We start from the raw sequence: 15,084 nt of genomic DNA, 5'->3' as shown, positions 1-15,084 counted from the left end.
AAGTATTTACAGATGAAAATTAAAATAAGACATTTTTCTTTTACAGACAGGCAAAAACTGTAGAAAGTGATAATATCCACTGATAAGGTATGATAATATTCCCAGTGATTATAAAAACCTAAAAATAAAAGGGACTTCTTGCTAGTTCTAACCCTACCATTCACTCACTATATGACTCTGAACAACTCATGTCCCCTCTCTGGGCCTTAATTTTCTCATCAGTTTAAGAAAAAGAAAAAAAGATTTTTAAAAAACCCAAATCATTAGGAGTATCTGACTTGCTTATCTCACAGAGATGTAAAGAAAAAAGCAACACCGGCCTTGAAAGAACCTAGCAAACTTTACAGCTCAATATAATCCTGTAGCATTTATAAGAAGGAAAATCAGAGTATCCTCAAAATAAACTAAAAAAATATAAACTAAAACTAGCATTGCTGGGTAGCCATCCTAGGAAATAAACAACTACTTTTCCAAAGAACTACAGGAAGAGTTAAAAGGAAGAAATCTAGGTTCTGGTTTTACCATATGACTTAAACAAGCCCTCTAACATCTTTGTGTCAGCTTCTGAAGGTATCTAAGGATTCTATAATTCTGTGACCAAAAAGAGAAATGAAACCCTGTACTGAAACAGTTGGAATTTAAACTTGCCAGAGTCTCTTGCCTAAAGAGGCTGAGTAGATCACAGGCCAGCTTTGCAGAGATCTAGTTTATTGGTCCATAAACATTTTTTTTTACTGGCCAGCCCTCCTTCTTGGCATATACCAAAGAAACAGCAAATAATAGCATGATCACATCTCCTTAAAGACCTTTGACAAACCCTCCTTGATCTTATACACAAAACAGTAGACCCGGAAATACATGGCACTGGAAGTTGTGAACCATTAACTCAGCCTTTGTACCCCCACTTTCTCTACAGAGAGCAACTTGGAACAACAATATCAGGACTATAGCATGGGAAGGAAACTCTCAGAGAGAACAACTCCATAGCTGTGTCTGCAAAAATGATGTTAGGAGAAAAAAAAACCAGCAGAGAAAGCAAGTGAAAAGGAAATAAGAGCTCCCTATGGAAAGAATTAATCAATGAATATTTATTAAGCCCTGACCCATCCCACATGAACTATGCTACCCTCAGGGATCTTTTCTCTCAGATCTCCTAAGAATAGTCATAGCCATTTACTTAGCACTTCCATTTACCTGCATTCCATTTATATTAGCTAGTTTCTTTATCAAACCAAATCTGTTACTGAGGAATTAATGCCTCCATTTCACAGAAAATTGAGGTTCACAGAAATTCACTTACCTAAAATGGTGGATCGCTATTGTTGTTGTCATTGTGTATTACTATTCTCATTTTAATGATGAGGAAACTGAGGCTCAGGGAGTATAAAGAACTATTAAGTTATTAAGTAGAAGAATAGGGTTTTGCCAGGTGGCTCTGTTTTTAAAGTGAAAGTGAAGTCACTCAGTCGTGCCCGACTCTTTGTGACCCCATGGATAGTAGACTGCACCAAGCTCCTCCGTCCATGGGATTTTCAAGGCAAGAGTACTGGAGTGGGTTGCCATTTCCTTCTCCAGGGAATCTTCCCAACCCAGGGATCAAACCCAGGTCTCTCACATTGTAGACAGACGCTTTACCGTCCGAGCCACATCCCCTTTCTTGTTCGATGTAAAACCACAAAAAGGAAAGTAAGATTTCAACTTTATTGAGTATGCAGTTAAAAATAAATGACGTGTACAGACTCCTTCTTCAGTTCCTTCCAAAGAATAAATGTCATCATTTCTGAAAAGCAGTTAAGCAGCAGCCCTTACTGCCAAAAAAGTCAAAGGGGAATCCGAAGATCCCCTAGTCAACGGAAGTACCAAAAGACATCAAGGATAGGTAACATTGGTCCAAGGGCTTCTCATTGTCAAGATGAAATCACACTCCCATGTCAACCAATCTCAGTGGGCATCCCAATGGATAATCACAAAATAACCAGCAGAATAATTTGATAAGCAAATCCTGACATCACTGGCTTCTTCCAATGCTTTTAATGGAAAGCTTTTCTTGTAACAGTGTCTCTCCCAGGCTACGAGCAATACTTTGACCCTTCAAGCAGTGAGACTGGCATCAGGGTCCTCAGCTCTGCCTGACTGATGACCTGAGAAAGAACAACTGACTCTCAATCCTAAGTAACTTACCTAAAAGCTTTGTGTGTGCTGGTCCAGAAGCAAGAAACACACCAGTCTCACAAATTTTGCTTCCTCATAATAAATTGGTCTATCTACTTTTAGGTCTCAGAAAAGGGAAGAAACCTAGAAGAGCAAGAGAAAAGAAGCTTAATGTTTCAGGGAATGTGTCAGAACTCTTCTGTAAACTGCTAGTGTGGGATTAAAAAAAAAAAGAGGAAGAAGAATACTCTGCTGCCAGACAGCAACTGCTTCATAAACCAGGTGTCTGAAGCACAGGCTCAAACTGGTTTATATAAAAGGCCAATTACTAGCAAACTCTATGATTGTAGCCTTGCAAGGATTACTATTTTGTTCTGTTGTTACTTGTCCAGCCCCAAACAGCCAGAAACAGCAATCAGTTTCACAGATTTCTATTGCTATCTGCTAACAAAAACTCTGTGCTTGCTCTCATATGCTGGAGAAAAGAGAGAGTACTGTCCTGTTCAAGTTTTAGAACAGTCAAGCCTGGACTAGCTTTGCTACTTACTAGCTGTATAACTTTGGTCAAGACCCTCAGCATCAGTTTCTCTATCTGCAAATGAGATTTTTTGGTGGGGGGTGCTGTGCGGCATGTGGAATCTTAGTTCCCCAACCAGGGATTGAACTTGCAACCCCTGCAGCACAATCATGGAGTCTTAACCACTGGACCATATAACGACAATAAAGCTTAGTCTCCTTTTTCTTCTGAGGAATATACTTAAGTGCAAAGTACCTAACTTAGATTTCAGACTGTCACCCTTTAGAAAAGGGAATATGTTTAATTTCATTGTTGTTCAGTTTCTAAGTCGTGTCTGACTCTTTGCGATCCCATGGACTGCAGCACACCAGGCTTGCCTGTCCTTCACTATCTCCTGGAGTTTGCTCAAATGCAAGTCCATTGAGTCAGTGATGCCATCAAACCATCTCATCCTCTGTCACCCCTTCTCCTCCTGCCCTCAATCTTTCCCAGGATCAGGGTCTTTACCAATGAATCATATCTCTGCATCAGGTAGCCAAAGTATCAGAGCTTCAGCATCAGTCCTTTCCAATGAATATTCAGGGTTGATTTCCTTTAGGATTAACAGATTTGATCTCCTTGCTATCCAAGGAACTTTCAAGAGTTTAATTTTATAGAACATATGAATATTAAAAGAAGAATGTTTTTCCTGTCCTTACTCTAGTATCTAATGCAAATATGCACATGAAAGAACAGGACAATAGCACTCAATAAGATTTGGATGTCTAGCCCCAATCCTTTTCAAGACAGTAAGACTGAAGTCAACCAAGAGCAACACATAATTTTCCCTGTATTACAGAGACTTTCCTTCATTCAAACAGTATTTACTAAGCAACTCTTGGGTGCCAGGCCCCTTCTGGATTAATGCAGATACAGAGACAAATAGGACAACTTTCCAGCCACTACCAAGCTCATGATGCAATGAGGAAGACAAATATCAAAACAGATTATTAGAATATAGAAATCGTTAATTTTTGCCTTATAGCTGTAAACTGATTCTTCATTGTTCTATTCAGTGACAGTGCACTGGACTCTGCAGACTACCTTGCTCCTTTCCCAGCTGGTTCACATCAGATTCTGCCAATAGAAAGTACTGGAACAAGGCCACAAGGCTAAGAGAGAAAGAAGTGGCTTTTTCTAGTGTTTTCTAGTTCTAATGTTTTTCTATATGGCAGCAAGCAGATCAGCACACAGAGAGCCATGGCAGATTTCAAGACAGTGGCCCTCCAGGTTCTGAGGCAAGCAAGCGCCAGGCAATTTCTTCTCTACAGCAATAAGCAGCATGTTCCTATGACTGTATTCCATACACTCTCCTCAGAATCTTGGCCTTGTGGAGCTCTCTTTCCTTAAGCTTTTAAGTTCCTTCCTTGTTTGCTTTTCCCTCAGCCCTAAGGATGGTACTCTTAGTAGTTCACTACTTTTTACCTATTTAACAATTCTTTACATTAAATTTTACCCATTCAAATTGGTGATGTGACTTCTATCATTTCAACCAGACCCTGACTGCTATAAGTAGGAGAAATGCTATGATACTGACCATGGAGTCCAGCCTCTACATTTTACAGATAAGAAAACTACAGTTTCAAAGATTGAAAGTAATCTGCTCAAGGTCACACAGTGGTAGAACTGAAACTAGAACTCCTGTATCCTGACTCTCAATAAATAATAAACATGTATCAGATACTTCTGTGTCCAGGCTCTATGTTGGCTGTTGAAAACACAAAAAGATGAACTATAACAAATCTTTGCTTTCAGATGGCCCACTGTCTGGTCAGGGAGACAGACACTAAAAAAAAAGAGCACTCTAGGGAGGGGTGACAAGCACTAAGACAAAAAGAAAAGAAATTACTAGATCTTCAAGGCTAGTAAAAGATGCGTCCTAGGTGGTTTCATTTTACCACACTTTACTCTCTAAGCTGAAGGATTCCGAGCTGAATGGAAAGTTAACTTGACAATAAATCTATAATCAAGGCTTAAGAAATGCAAGTAACCAGACAATAAACATCCATTCTGGGCACAGTCAGAAATATCACTAATGGCAAATTCTTCTAGAAACAAATTAAGGATGAACATCTGTCAGTATGAAGTTAGGAGGGTACCACACTGGCTTTTAAAGGGCAACGGGATTCAGAGAAGTATCAGGTATCAGCCTGGAAAGACTTTTTAGAGGAGAGTGTAATTATACTACCTAAGCTCTGAAGAAAGGTGAGCGAGACTAGAGAGGAGATACAGACTGCTTCAGAGAACACTTGCATAGTAGGAAGGATACACCTATGGTGAGCAGATGCTGGCACAGCATGGTAGACAGAAAGGGGCCTTGAGAGCCCTAGACCAGAGAGAGGTCTGGTTTATGTTACTTTTTTGTTCTAGCTGAATCAAGTTGCCTGCTGTTCCCCTCAAAACAACAAGCTCTTTCATCTTTCTGGGATTTTGAACATACTGTACCCTCTGCCTACAGTGCTCTTCATTTCCTGTCTATCTAAAGATCTGACCTTCCTGAGAGATACAAATCAACTGTCTTCACAGTAAAGTTTTCTCCAGTCATTCCCTGTACCCTTGATCTGAGCCGAATAAATCATTCCCTGATGAGCACTTGTATATCTCTCAATTATAGCATTCTTACACATAATGTGTATTATTTGTGTATCCTTTCCCAATTAGAGTATGAAACTCCTAAGCAAAATATTTCCCAGGATCTATTATTGTTCTTAGTAAGCAGAAACTCAATAAAGGTACACAAAATTGTTCTCGGAGCTTGTCTACACAAGCTTAGCCTTCAAGCCCAAGAATGAATGGATCTTAGAGCCTTAACATTCCCTGATTCATGATGGATTCCTGGAGTTCAGAACATTTTGGCTGTACTAGAAACTCAGTTATTTCTACTTGAGAGCTTAAATATTTCCTTGTGCCAAACTGGCAATGCAACTGTATCTTTAGGGCTTCCACTACAGGAATTAAAAGTTTGTTGCAAGTCCAAACACTACAGTTCTTTAACGTCCTTTACATAAATTAGAAAAATAGACCAAGAACTCCAATCAGCTGAACTCTTCCTAGGGAAGAAGACCTGGCTGTTTATTAACAGTTCAAACTACTGCTGTCTAATACCCATGTGGCTAGCATATTTTCTCTTTTGGCAGCCCATTCATATTGGGGGAGGAAGTATCTGTTGCAATCAGAGTAGGAATTAGAGTCAGAGGTAGAGAATAAGACCAGCTCTGCCACTCTTTATTTTGCTAAGTGACCTTGGACAAGTCATTTAATCTCACTGAGCTTCAATTTCCCCAGGTGGGAAATTGGAAAAATATTACCTGTCCCACTGGGCTACCATAAGGATCAAATGAGGACTATTCCTTATTGCACTCAACTCTAATCTAATGATTAACCTTGTCTTTCTGGAACACACAGAAAACTAGGAAGTAAGTTTAAAGAAAGCCTCTTTAGAACCAAAATAACTGCCTCTCATTCTTCACACTTTATTACTGATACCAGTAGAGTTCCTGGAGCCTCAATCTTCCTTTAAAAACATCTAATAAACTCATAATGCGGGAGCACCACAGTTGAAGGCAGGGTTACTATACTGAAAATAAGAGTGTTAAGTAAAGTGAACATTGAGGGCCTACCCGCAGCCTTTCTCCTCCACTCAGCTTCCAGATCAGCATTATAACCTCAAGGAAGGAGGCTAGAGGATCCTTCCAGAGAATCTAACCAGCGCTAGTGGAAAGACCTAATGACATTGCAGTTGTGCCACAAACAGCCCAGGCAGATAACCATTAGGATGAGGTCCAAAATCAGTAAACTCCACCCAGGTATTTAAAATTTCCAATTAGCTTTTTAATAACCCCTTTTAAAATATGAACAGTCAAGGACTGTCAGACATCTGGGGAAAACTCCAGCATGAAAAGCAGAATTCAGATCCTATTTATAGTGAAGAGATTTGAGGATTCAAATGAAAAGTTATTTGAAAGAAGCATAATAATTAGCTTATCTTGACCAAAGTTTGCCAGTGATTAAAAAATCAGATCAGACCAGATTGGACCCTGGTGGTCTAATGGTTAGGAAGCTGTGCTTCTACTGAAGGGGGCCTGGGTTTGAACCCTGGTTGGGGAACTAAAGATCCCACAAGCCATGTAGCACAGCCAAAAAAAGAAAAGATCAGGTGGACTTATGCCATCAAGCTGATTAATAAACAGCTCCTTCCAAACTTAATGGTTCATTTTACTGATGGCTAGTCATTTCATCAGGGACAAGAGGCATATAACAAAGTATTGATAAATTTGCTAAGTCTGGCAAGGTGTAATATTGTATCTGTGCTTTATTTTTCTAATTCTAAAGATATCAGTTGTTGAACAGATCTACATAAAGATGGTTTGAGGATCCCAATGAAGGCACTAAAATAAAGAAATCAATGGGTCATAAAAGCATTAAGAGACATCACTGATGCCTACTAATCACTGATGCTACATGTTGTTAGACTTCTGTATGTACAAAATTCTAGATGAACCTAGAGGAGGGAAGTCTCCCATCCCATGCACCTCACCTTCGAAAGTCAGGGAAGACTTCATGGAAAACCCAGTAGTTGAGAAGAGTTTTCAAGAAAGAGTAGAAATTGTCAAGTAAAACAGAAGAACAGGAAAGAGTACAACATAGCAGAAAGACTATCATGGATCAGAACATACATACGGGTGGGGGGTGGTTAAGAAGCTGTAAATAATGCAGTGTCAGTACCGCAAAAGTAAGAGAAGTAGGAGGAGGCAGGGATCAGATCAAGGAAGACTTAGTAAGTGACAGAAGGAGTTCAGACTAATCTGAAGGCAACTGGGAGCCAATGAAGAGTTTTAAGAGCAAATTAAGATGACTAGATTTTAATTTTGGAAAATATCACCCTGATGATGATATAACAGATTTTAGGAGTGGAAAGGGAAAGGCTGGTGGCTGCAATCTTCCCAGCTACATACTGTTTCTAAAAGGCAGCTCTCCTGCTTACAAACCCAGGTTCCGCTCTCAGCTTACTGTGAAGCAGATTATTCTCTCTCTGATACCAGTAGATACTAGAGACACTCTAATGATCCCCCTGAGGAAACTAGCCTACCAAGGCCTCCACCACTAGGTTCTTTCTTTTTCTCTCCTAAGGTCTTCTTTAAAGGCACAAAGACTGTGTTAGGTTATACAGTATCAGAGTATGTCTCTCAATCTGGTTTTAAGGAAGGTACGCATGAACCCCAAGCCCCTACCTCCCAATTCCCAATGATTATGGCAATTTTCTGCCACTTCTCAGAGCTATATTAAACTAACACACACATAAACTAACATGCACACATGAACACACAATCATTCATATATATGTCCGGTTTTTCCATGTACACTCTTCAGGAAAATGGGAGGAAAGACGGAAAGGAATACTTAACAAGCACCAACTTAATGCTTGATTCTTTCCTCATTTCTTTCATTTACTGTCTCAGTACTCACTACAACCTTGAACAAAGTAGATATTTATATTCTCATTTTTAGAGATGAAGAAACTATGGCTCAAAGAGAATAAATGACTTACCCAAGATCACAGAGCAGGTATAAGGCAAAGCTGAGATTTGAAGCCACGTGTCTACGGGTTTACCAAGACTTTTCTATCGCCTCACTCTAGGTTTCTCTGTACCTTATTTATTCATTACTAAATCTCCACTTAACTCAGTCATTGAACTGCATTATACCAAGCTACTCACTGAACAGATCAATGATCTGGAAAAACAACCAAACAGAAGAACCAAGTACAAATGGAAAACTTGGGCAACAGACACAGTTACCAGAAAGAAGAGTGGGAAGAAAAAAAGAAAACAAAAAAGAAAATCAGCAGCAGCAGCAACACTGAGTCCAACAAGCTCTTAGGAGCCCTAGCTGATACCAGCAAATACAGATATAGCCAAAACTCATGTTGACAAATTTCCATTTCTAAATTTTATCTCCTCCATGGCCAGCCCCAGCAGAGTGCCCAGTCAGGCACACATCACAAAATGAATTCCAATAACCAGATGCAATCTCTCCCTGAGGCATTCCCACTTTTACAGAACTACTAGAGAAAGCTTTTGTTCTCCATTTGAACAACTGTCTACAAGCCCTTGGTGGTAAAGGGAAATTGTATTTGAGAAGCAGATGGCTTGTCAAAGAGCCTAAAACCTAAGGTGAAAAGGAAGCAATTCACTAAAACCAAGCTTTCCAAAAGAGAAACCACATTCTCTAAGGTGACAAAGAGTGCTGAAACAGTTATATGACTTGCCCTCCAAACACAGCGTCCCCAAAGCACTTTGTAGCAGGGGCAGAAGCCAAGACTAGCTCTAGCTGCACTGGCCCGTAGATATTATCATACCTATGTGTTAGGTTCATACTAACACTGTAGATTTTTCTAAAAGCAAGAATCACTTGTTTGCAACAATAAGTGGTTGGTTATGGAGATTTCATTATAGAAGGATCTTGTTATGGAAAAAAGATTATATCAATGAGATCCTCAATATAATAAGGAAAGAGAGAAGGAACTTCAAAGGTTAAACAAGATAATTTAAGTAAAGAGTCTAGAAATTGAGCTGGCACACAGTAGACGCTTAATCAGTGTTTGCTGGAGTGAACCAAAGAAGAGAAATTAGCATTCGTTTAGTATCTTCTGATTAATAAAAATGACCTAAACAGCTTTTGTATACTTTACCTCATTTAATCCATAAAACAATTCAGAACAAGTGTTAATTATCCTCATATATATATAATATATATTATATTATATATATATAAGACATTCAAAAAAATTAAGCAACTTGCTTGGTCTTGGTCATTTAGTTATTAAGGGACAAAAACTTGGGATTTGTTCATGGTATCAGAAAGTTACAAACTGAGCAAAAATAAGTAAATAATGCCATTCATATTTGTTTTAAAGTTTTTCACTGCACAATAAAACAACTGGAGGTAAACAGTGGACTCAGAATTGGAATGACTGAGTGCTGGTCTTAACTGTGCCAAACTGCTATGCAGTTTAAGTCTCTTCCCCTTTCTGGATTTTAATTTTCTCACCTAACTTAACAGTGGTACAACATTTAATTTAAAGATGAGTTAAATTATCTTGAAATTCCAGAAATATCATATATACAATCGAGACTCTTTACTGGACAAGAAATTTTCCCTTATTGCCCAGTGTTCACTCTGCTCTTCCTCTGGCTATGTGTTCAGGACTAACAGCTTACCTCCATCTGTCCATCAGCCATTTGTAAGCCAGAAGCATCCTTTATGTACAGCTTACCACCTGTGCTGGATGCTTCATTATGTGTAAAGCTGATACCATAGTTTGCTGGAAGCCTGGTGCACAAATGTTACCTGTAGATGAATAAATCATTCCAGTTGTGTTGGGTTGCAACTGTAAGGGCAGCAGCTGTGGATCTGAAAACAGATGGTCTTACAAGGATGGAGGACTTGGCTCCTATCTGATTCTCCTAAGGCAAGCAGGTTTGGGTCAGCAGGAAGCCTGGCTGGGAAGTGCTGGAGTAGAGCTAGCATTCAGTAATGAGGAAAGATGACAGAAATGCACACGCAGTTTCTTTTCATAATAAATGAATATATTAATTTGAATATATCTGTAATTACCAGAATCCCAATCCCTTATTTTTATACCTATTCATCAACTTCTAAATCATTTTCTTTTCAGTCCAACTCTCTTCCTTGACTTTTCAATACAAAGGTGAGTTCAGGGAGAATGACTAGCAGAGCCCAGGCACAGGAATAGAACTTTAAGATCTGCTGACTAAACCACTTGAAAAAAAAAACAGAAAAACAAACTGAACTTACCAGATGACAGTAAAATAAGTTTCTATGACACAGCTGACATAATAGAAGACATGCGGTAAATATGTATTTAACAAGGTAATGTGCCAGACAACATTCCAGGTATTGTACATACATTCTCTCATTTAATTCTCAATAGGCTTTATTTTCACCCCACTCCAGTACTCTTGCCTGGAAAATCCCATGGACAGAGGAGCGTGGTATGCTGCAGCCCATGGGGTTGCTAAGAGTCAGACACGACTGAGCGACTTCACTTTCACTTTTCACTTTCATGCATTGGAGAAGGAAATGGCAACCCGCTCCAGTGTTCTTGCCTGGAGAATCCCAGGGACAGGGGAACCTGGTGGGCTGCCGTCTATGGGGTCACACAGAGTCAGACATGACTGAAGAGACTTAGCAGCAGCAGCAGCAGCAGCAGCAGGCTTTATTTTATTACCTCCATTTTGTAAATAAGGAAATTAAAACTCAGAAAAGTCAAGGATTCTGCCTAATCACACAGTAAATTAAGTGACAGGAATCAGAAATGACTCACCAGGGCTAAATAATTTCAAAGCTCTAAGCATTTTGTTTGTCAACCTCTTGTCCAATGAATAACAACCTTCTTGCTGCTCCTCAAACACATCTAGTTCACTCCTACCTGTGGACCTTTATGCCTGCTATTCCCTCTGTCTTCCTATTTTCTCATTGTTTTCTACTTTAGATCATTCAGGGCTCTGCTCAAATGCCATCTCTTCAGAGAAGCTTTTCTTGATCATCCCCCCAACATATACTGTTTCCTTACTTTGCTTTATTTTTATTATGGCATTAACAGTATATTATTTATTAGCTTATTTATCTGTTTACTGTCAGTCTCCTCCACTAGAATGAAAGGTCTTTGAAGACAAAGACATTTTCTTGGTCACAACTGTATCCCCTGTGCTTAGAACAGTAACTAGTACATTGCAGGTGTTCAGCAAATATTCAATCAATCAATCAATGAATTCTATGTGATCGAAATCACAGAGCTCTAGAATGTCAGTGTAAAAAAAGTACTTGTTACATATTATAAGGAGCACAGGCTTTGTGATCAGGCAGATCTGGGTTCTATTTTCTAACTGACTATGACTGTGTGAATTTGGACAAGTCTCTAAACTTCTTTAACCTTCTCATCTGTAAAAATAAGTCCCATAGATCTATTATGATGATTAAATGCAATAAACACATGAAAGTGCTTTGTACAAACTATATAATGTGTTATATAAATATATGATGAGATATTATTACAATGAGAAAAAGTTTAGAGACAATCTTGTCAAGCCTTTCACTTTAAAGATCACCCTAAGGCCCCCAAAACTGTCCCTAGAACTAAACAATACTTAGACTCTAGGTTCCCAGGCAACCAAGCTGGGACACCTGCCATTATCCCTACAAATCACTTGACCTCTGCTACTTCACTTTTTCTTGATTCTTCTTGCACCTCACTGGCTACTCCTTTGATCTTCTCAAACATCACCGTCCCACCAATGTCAGCACGTCCAGGGCTCAGATGTCAGATTTCTTTTCTGCTCTCTCTATACACATTTCTTGGATGATAACATCTACTCAATGGCTTTACATATACTGATTTCCATTTCTGACCTGAATTTTCCTGAATTCCAGACTTGCATATTCAACCACCTATTCAACCTCTCCTTTTGTCTGTCTTACAACCATCTGAAATGTAACATGTCTAACACCAAATACTTGACCCTCCCTTACAAACCTGCACCTGCCAGTCTTTCCCATCTCTGTAAATAGCAACTCTAATCTTACAGTTGCTTAATGCAAAAACCTTCCATTGACTACTTTCTTAACTCAGTGAGGAATATTCTTTCCCTCCTTGCTGTTCATTTACAAACCAAGCATAACCCCACCCCAAGGATTTAGTGTTTATAATTTTCTCTGCCTAAAGCATTCTTCTCTCAAATTATCAATATGATGAGTTTCTTTATTTCATAAGATATCTGCTCAAATTTCACTTCACCAAAAAGGTCTAGGTCAACCAGTCATATTTTAACTATTAATAGATCCCTCCTAGGAATTCCCTAGCAGTCCAATGGTAAGGACTTGGCGCTCTCGCTGCCAGAGACCTGGGTTCAATCCCTGGTTGGGGAACTAAGATCCCACAAGCCATGCAGCATGGCCAAAAAGAAAATAAATAAATAAAATAGATCCCTTCCTTTCAATAACTCCCTTTCCCCATATATTGCCTAATTTTTCACATCTCTGCCCACTAGATTGCCAATGAAATCAGGGACTTTATTCACTGCTATATCCCCAATGCCAAGATCAAATTGTATGTGCTCTATAACCCATAACATTAACAATTTAACCATTATTTTTTATTAATATCTTATGTCCTCAATCTAGCCTTCCCCTAAACAGACTAAACATTATTTTCAAATGAAAATCTCTATTCTAGATATCCTCTCTGAGAACTTTCAATTTAGTTAGTGATAATGTAGAAGTAACTAAAAAAGGAGAGATTGATAAAATGAAGCCCTATTTTTCTTCCTTTGGGTTTCTCTTATAATCAGCTAACAAATCAGCAAGTATTAATAGGCACATCTTTGGGTTCAGACCGTCACCTTATTAAAGAGGGATATAACCTAGCTACATAGTAAAACACAGAGAGATACGTAATAATAGTAATAAGATGAGCAATAAACACATGAAAAGATAGCATCATTAGCCATCAAGGAAATACAAATCAAATCGCGAGATACCACTCAGTTCACATTCACTAGTATGACTAAAATAAAAAAGACAAGTGGTGGAGAGAATGTGGAGAAAGTGAAACCCTCATATGCTGGGGGAATAAAATGGTACAACCACTTGAGAAAACAGTTTGGAGTTCCCCGAAGGGTTAAACATAAACTTATAATATGATTCAGCAATTCCACCCCTAGAATTCCTCTACTCTAAGGAAAATGAAAACATATAACATATATCCACACAAAAATTTCAGATACAAATGTTCACAGCAGCATTATTCACAACAGCTGAAAAGCATTAGCTGATGAATAGACAAATAAACTGATCAATTTATTAATTTAAATTTATTTATATTTATATATTTATAAATATTTATATATTAATTTATATTAAGTTTATTAATTTATTAATTTAATTTAACATTAACTGATGAATAGATAAATATCCATATACTGGAATACTCTGCAATAAAAAGGAATGAAGTATTGATACATGATACAACATGGATGAACCCTGAAAACATTACAATGCTTAAATGAATGAAGTCTGGTCATAAAAAGCCAAATATTTTATGATAACATTTATATGGAATATCCAGACTAGGCAAGCCTACTGTAGAAGACCGATTAGTGTTTGCCTAGGGCTGTGGAGATGGGAGAAGCATGGGGTGACTGCTAAAGGGTATATGTTTCTCTGTGGGATAATGAAAATGTTCCAAAACTGACCGTGATGATGGCTGCAGAGTTTCATGAATAAAAAGGCACTGAGCTGTATGTTTCAAATGGGTGAACTGTATGGCATGTGGATTATAGCTCAATAAAGCTGTTACTAAAAAACTTTAAGAATGTAATCTGGGGGTTGTTTCAGGTTCCATTTATCAACATTCTTACTATTTACAATCAAATGAACATTTATTGAAAGCCAGTTAACTCCTTCTTTACTCAACATAACCAAAAAGCCCGTGAGACAGGAGTTGTCACCTCACCCATTTTGCAGTTCATAAAAGTTAAATGAATTAAGATTAATACTTTGGCCACCTGATGTGAAAAGCCGACTCATTGGAAAAGACCCTGATGCTGGGAAAGATAGAAGGCAGGAAAAGGGGATGATAGAGGATGAGATGGTTGGATGGCATCACCAACTCAAAGGACATGAATTTGAGCAAGCTCCAGGAGTTGGTGAAGAACAGAAAAGCCTGGCGTGCTGCAGCAATGAGGTCACAAAGAGTCAGGCATAACTAAACAACTGAACAACAATAACAAGATCTAGAGAGAGAATTATCAACAACCTGAGATATGCAGATAATACCACTTTAATGGCAGAACGTGAAGAGGAACTAAAAAGCCTCTTGATGAAGGTGAAAGAGGAGGATGAAAAAGCTGGCTTAAAATTCAACATTCAGAAAATGAAGATCATGGCATCTGCTCCTATCACTTCATGCCAAATAGATGAGGAAAATGTGGAAACACTGTCAAATTTCATTTTCTTGGGCTCCAAAATTACTGTGGATGGTGACTAGAGCCACTAAAAGACACTTGCTCCTTGGAAGAAGGGCTATGACCAACCTAGACAGCATATTAAAAAACAGAAACATCACTTTGCTGACAAAGGTCCGTATAGTCTAAGCTATGGTTCTTCCAGTAGTCATGTATGGATGAGATGTGGACCATAAAGAAGACTGAGTGCCCAGGAATTGATGCTTTCAAACTATGGTGCTGGAGAAGACACTTGAGAGTCCCTTGGACTACAACCACTTAACCCTAAAGGAGATCAACTTTGACTAACTATTTGCTTCTGACCTGCATACAAATTTCTCAAGAGGCAGGTCA

The 15,084-nt window shown here is 38.6% G+C and overlaps 1 protein-coding gene across 7 annotated transcripts in view; it reads right to left on the bottom strand.

Annotated features, from left to right (window-relative positions):
- The window catches only part of FAM168A (family with sequence similarity 168 member A), a 211,290-nt gene that overhangs the window by 127,580 nt on the left and 68,626 nt on the right, over positions 1-15,084 (bottom strand). Inside the window, exon 1 of one of the 7 annotated variants that reach the window (XM_070383763.1) lies at positions 9,928-9,951. The exons of 5 other annotated variants lie outside the window; for them this stretch is intronic. In XM_070383763.1, the coding sequence (XP_070239864.1) occupies positions 9,928-9,948 (21 nt within the window). In that variant the 5' untranslated portion in view covers positions 9,949-9,951. Of the gene's footprint in view, positions 1-2,181; positions 2,205-9,927; positions 9,952-15,084 lie in introns of those variants that run through there. One more of the 7 variants, XM_070383765.1, reaches the window with a different exon arrangement.

Source organism: Bos mutus, chromosome 15 (genome assembly GCF_027580195.1).
Source record: "Bos mutus isolate GX-2022 chromosome 15, NWIPB_WYAK_1.1, whole genome shotgun sequence".
In the NCBI taxonomy this organism is placed as follows: domain Eukaryota; kingdom Metazoa; phylum Chordata; class Mammalia; order Artiodactyla; family Bovidae; genus Bos; species Bos mutus.
The sequence above is the reverse complement of the archived record's forward strand: the minus strand, read 5'-3'. Positions and strand labels throughout refer to the sequence as shown.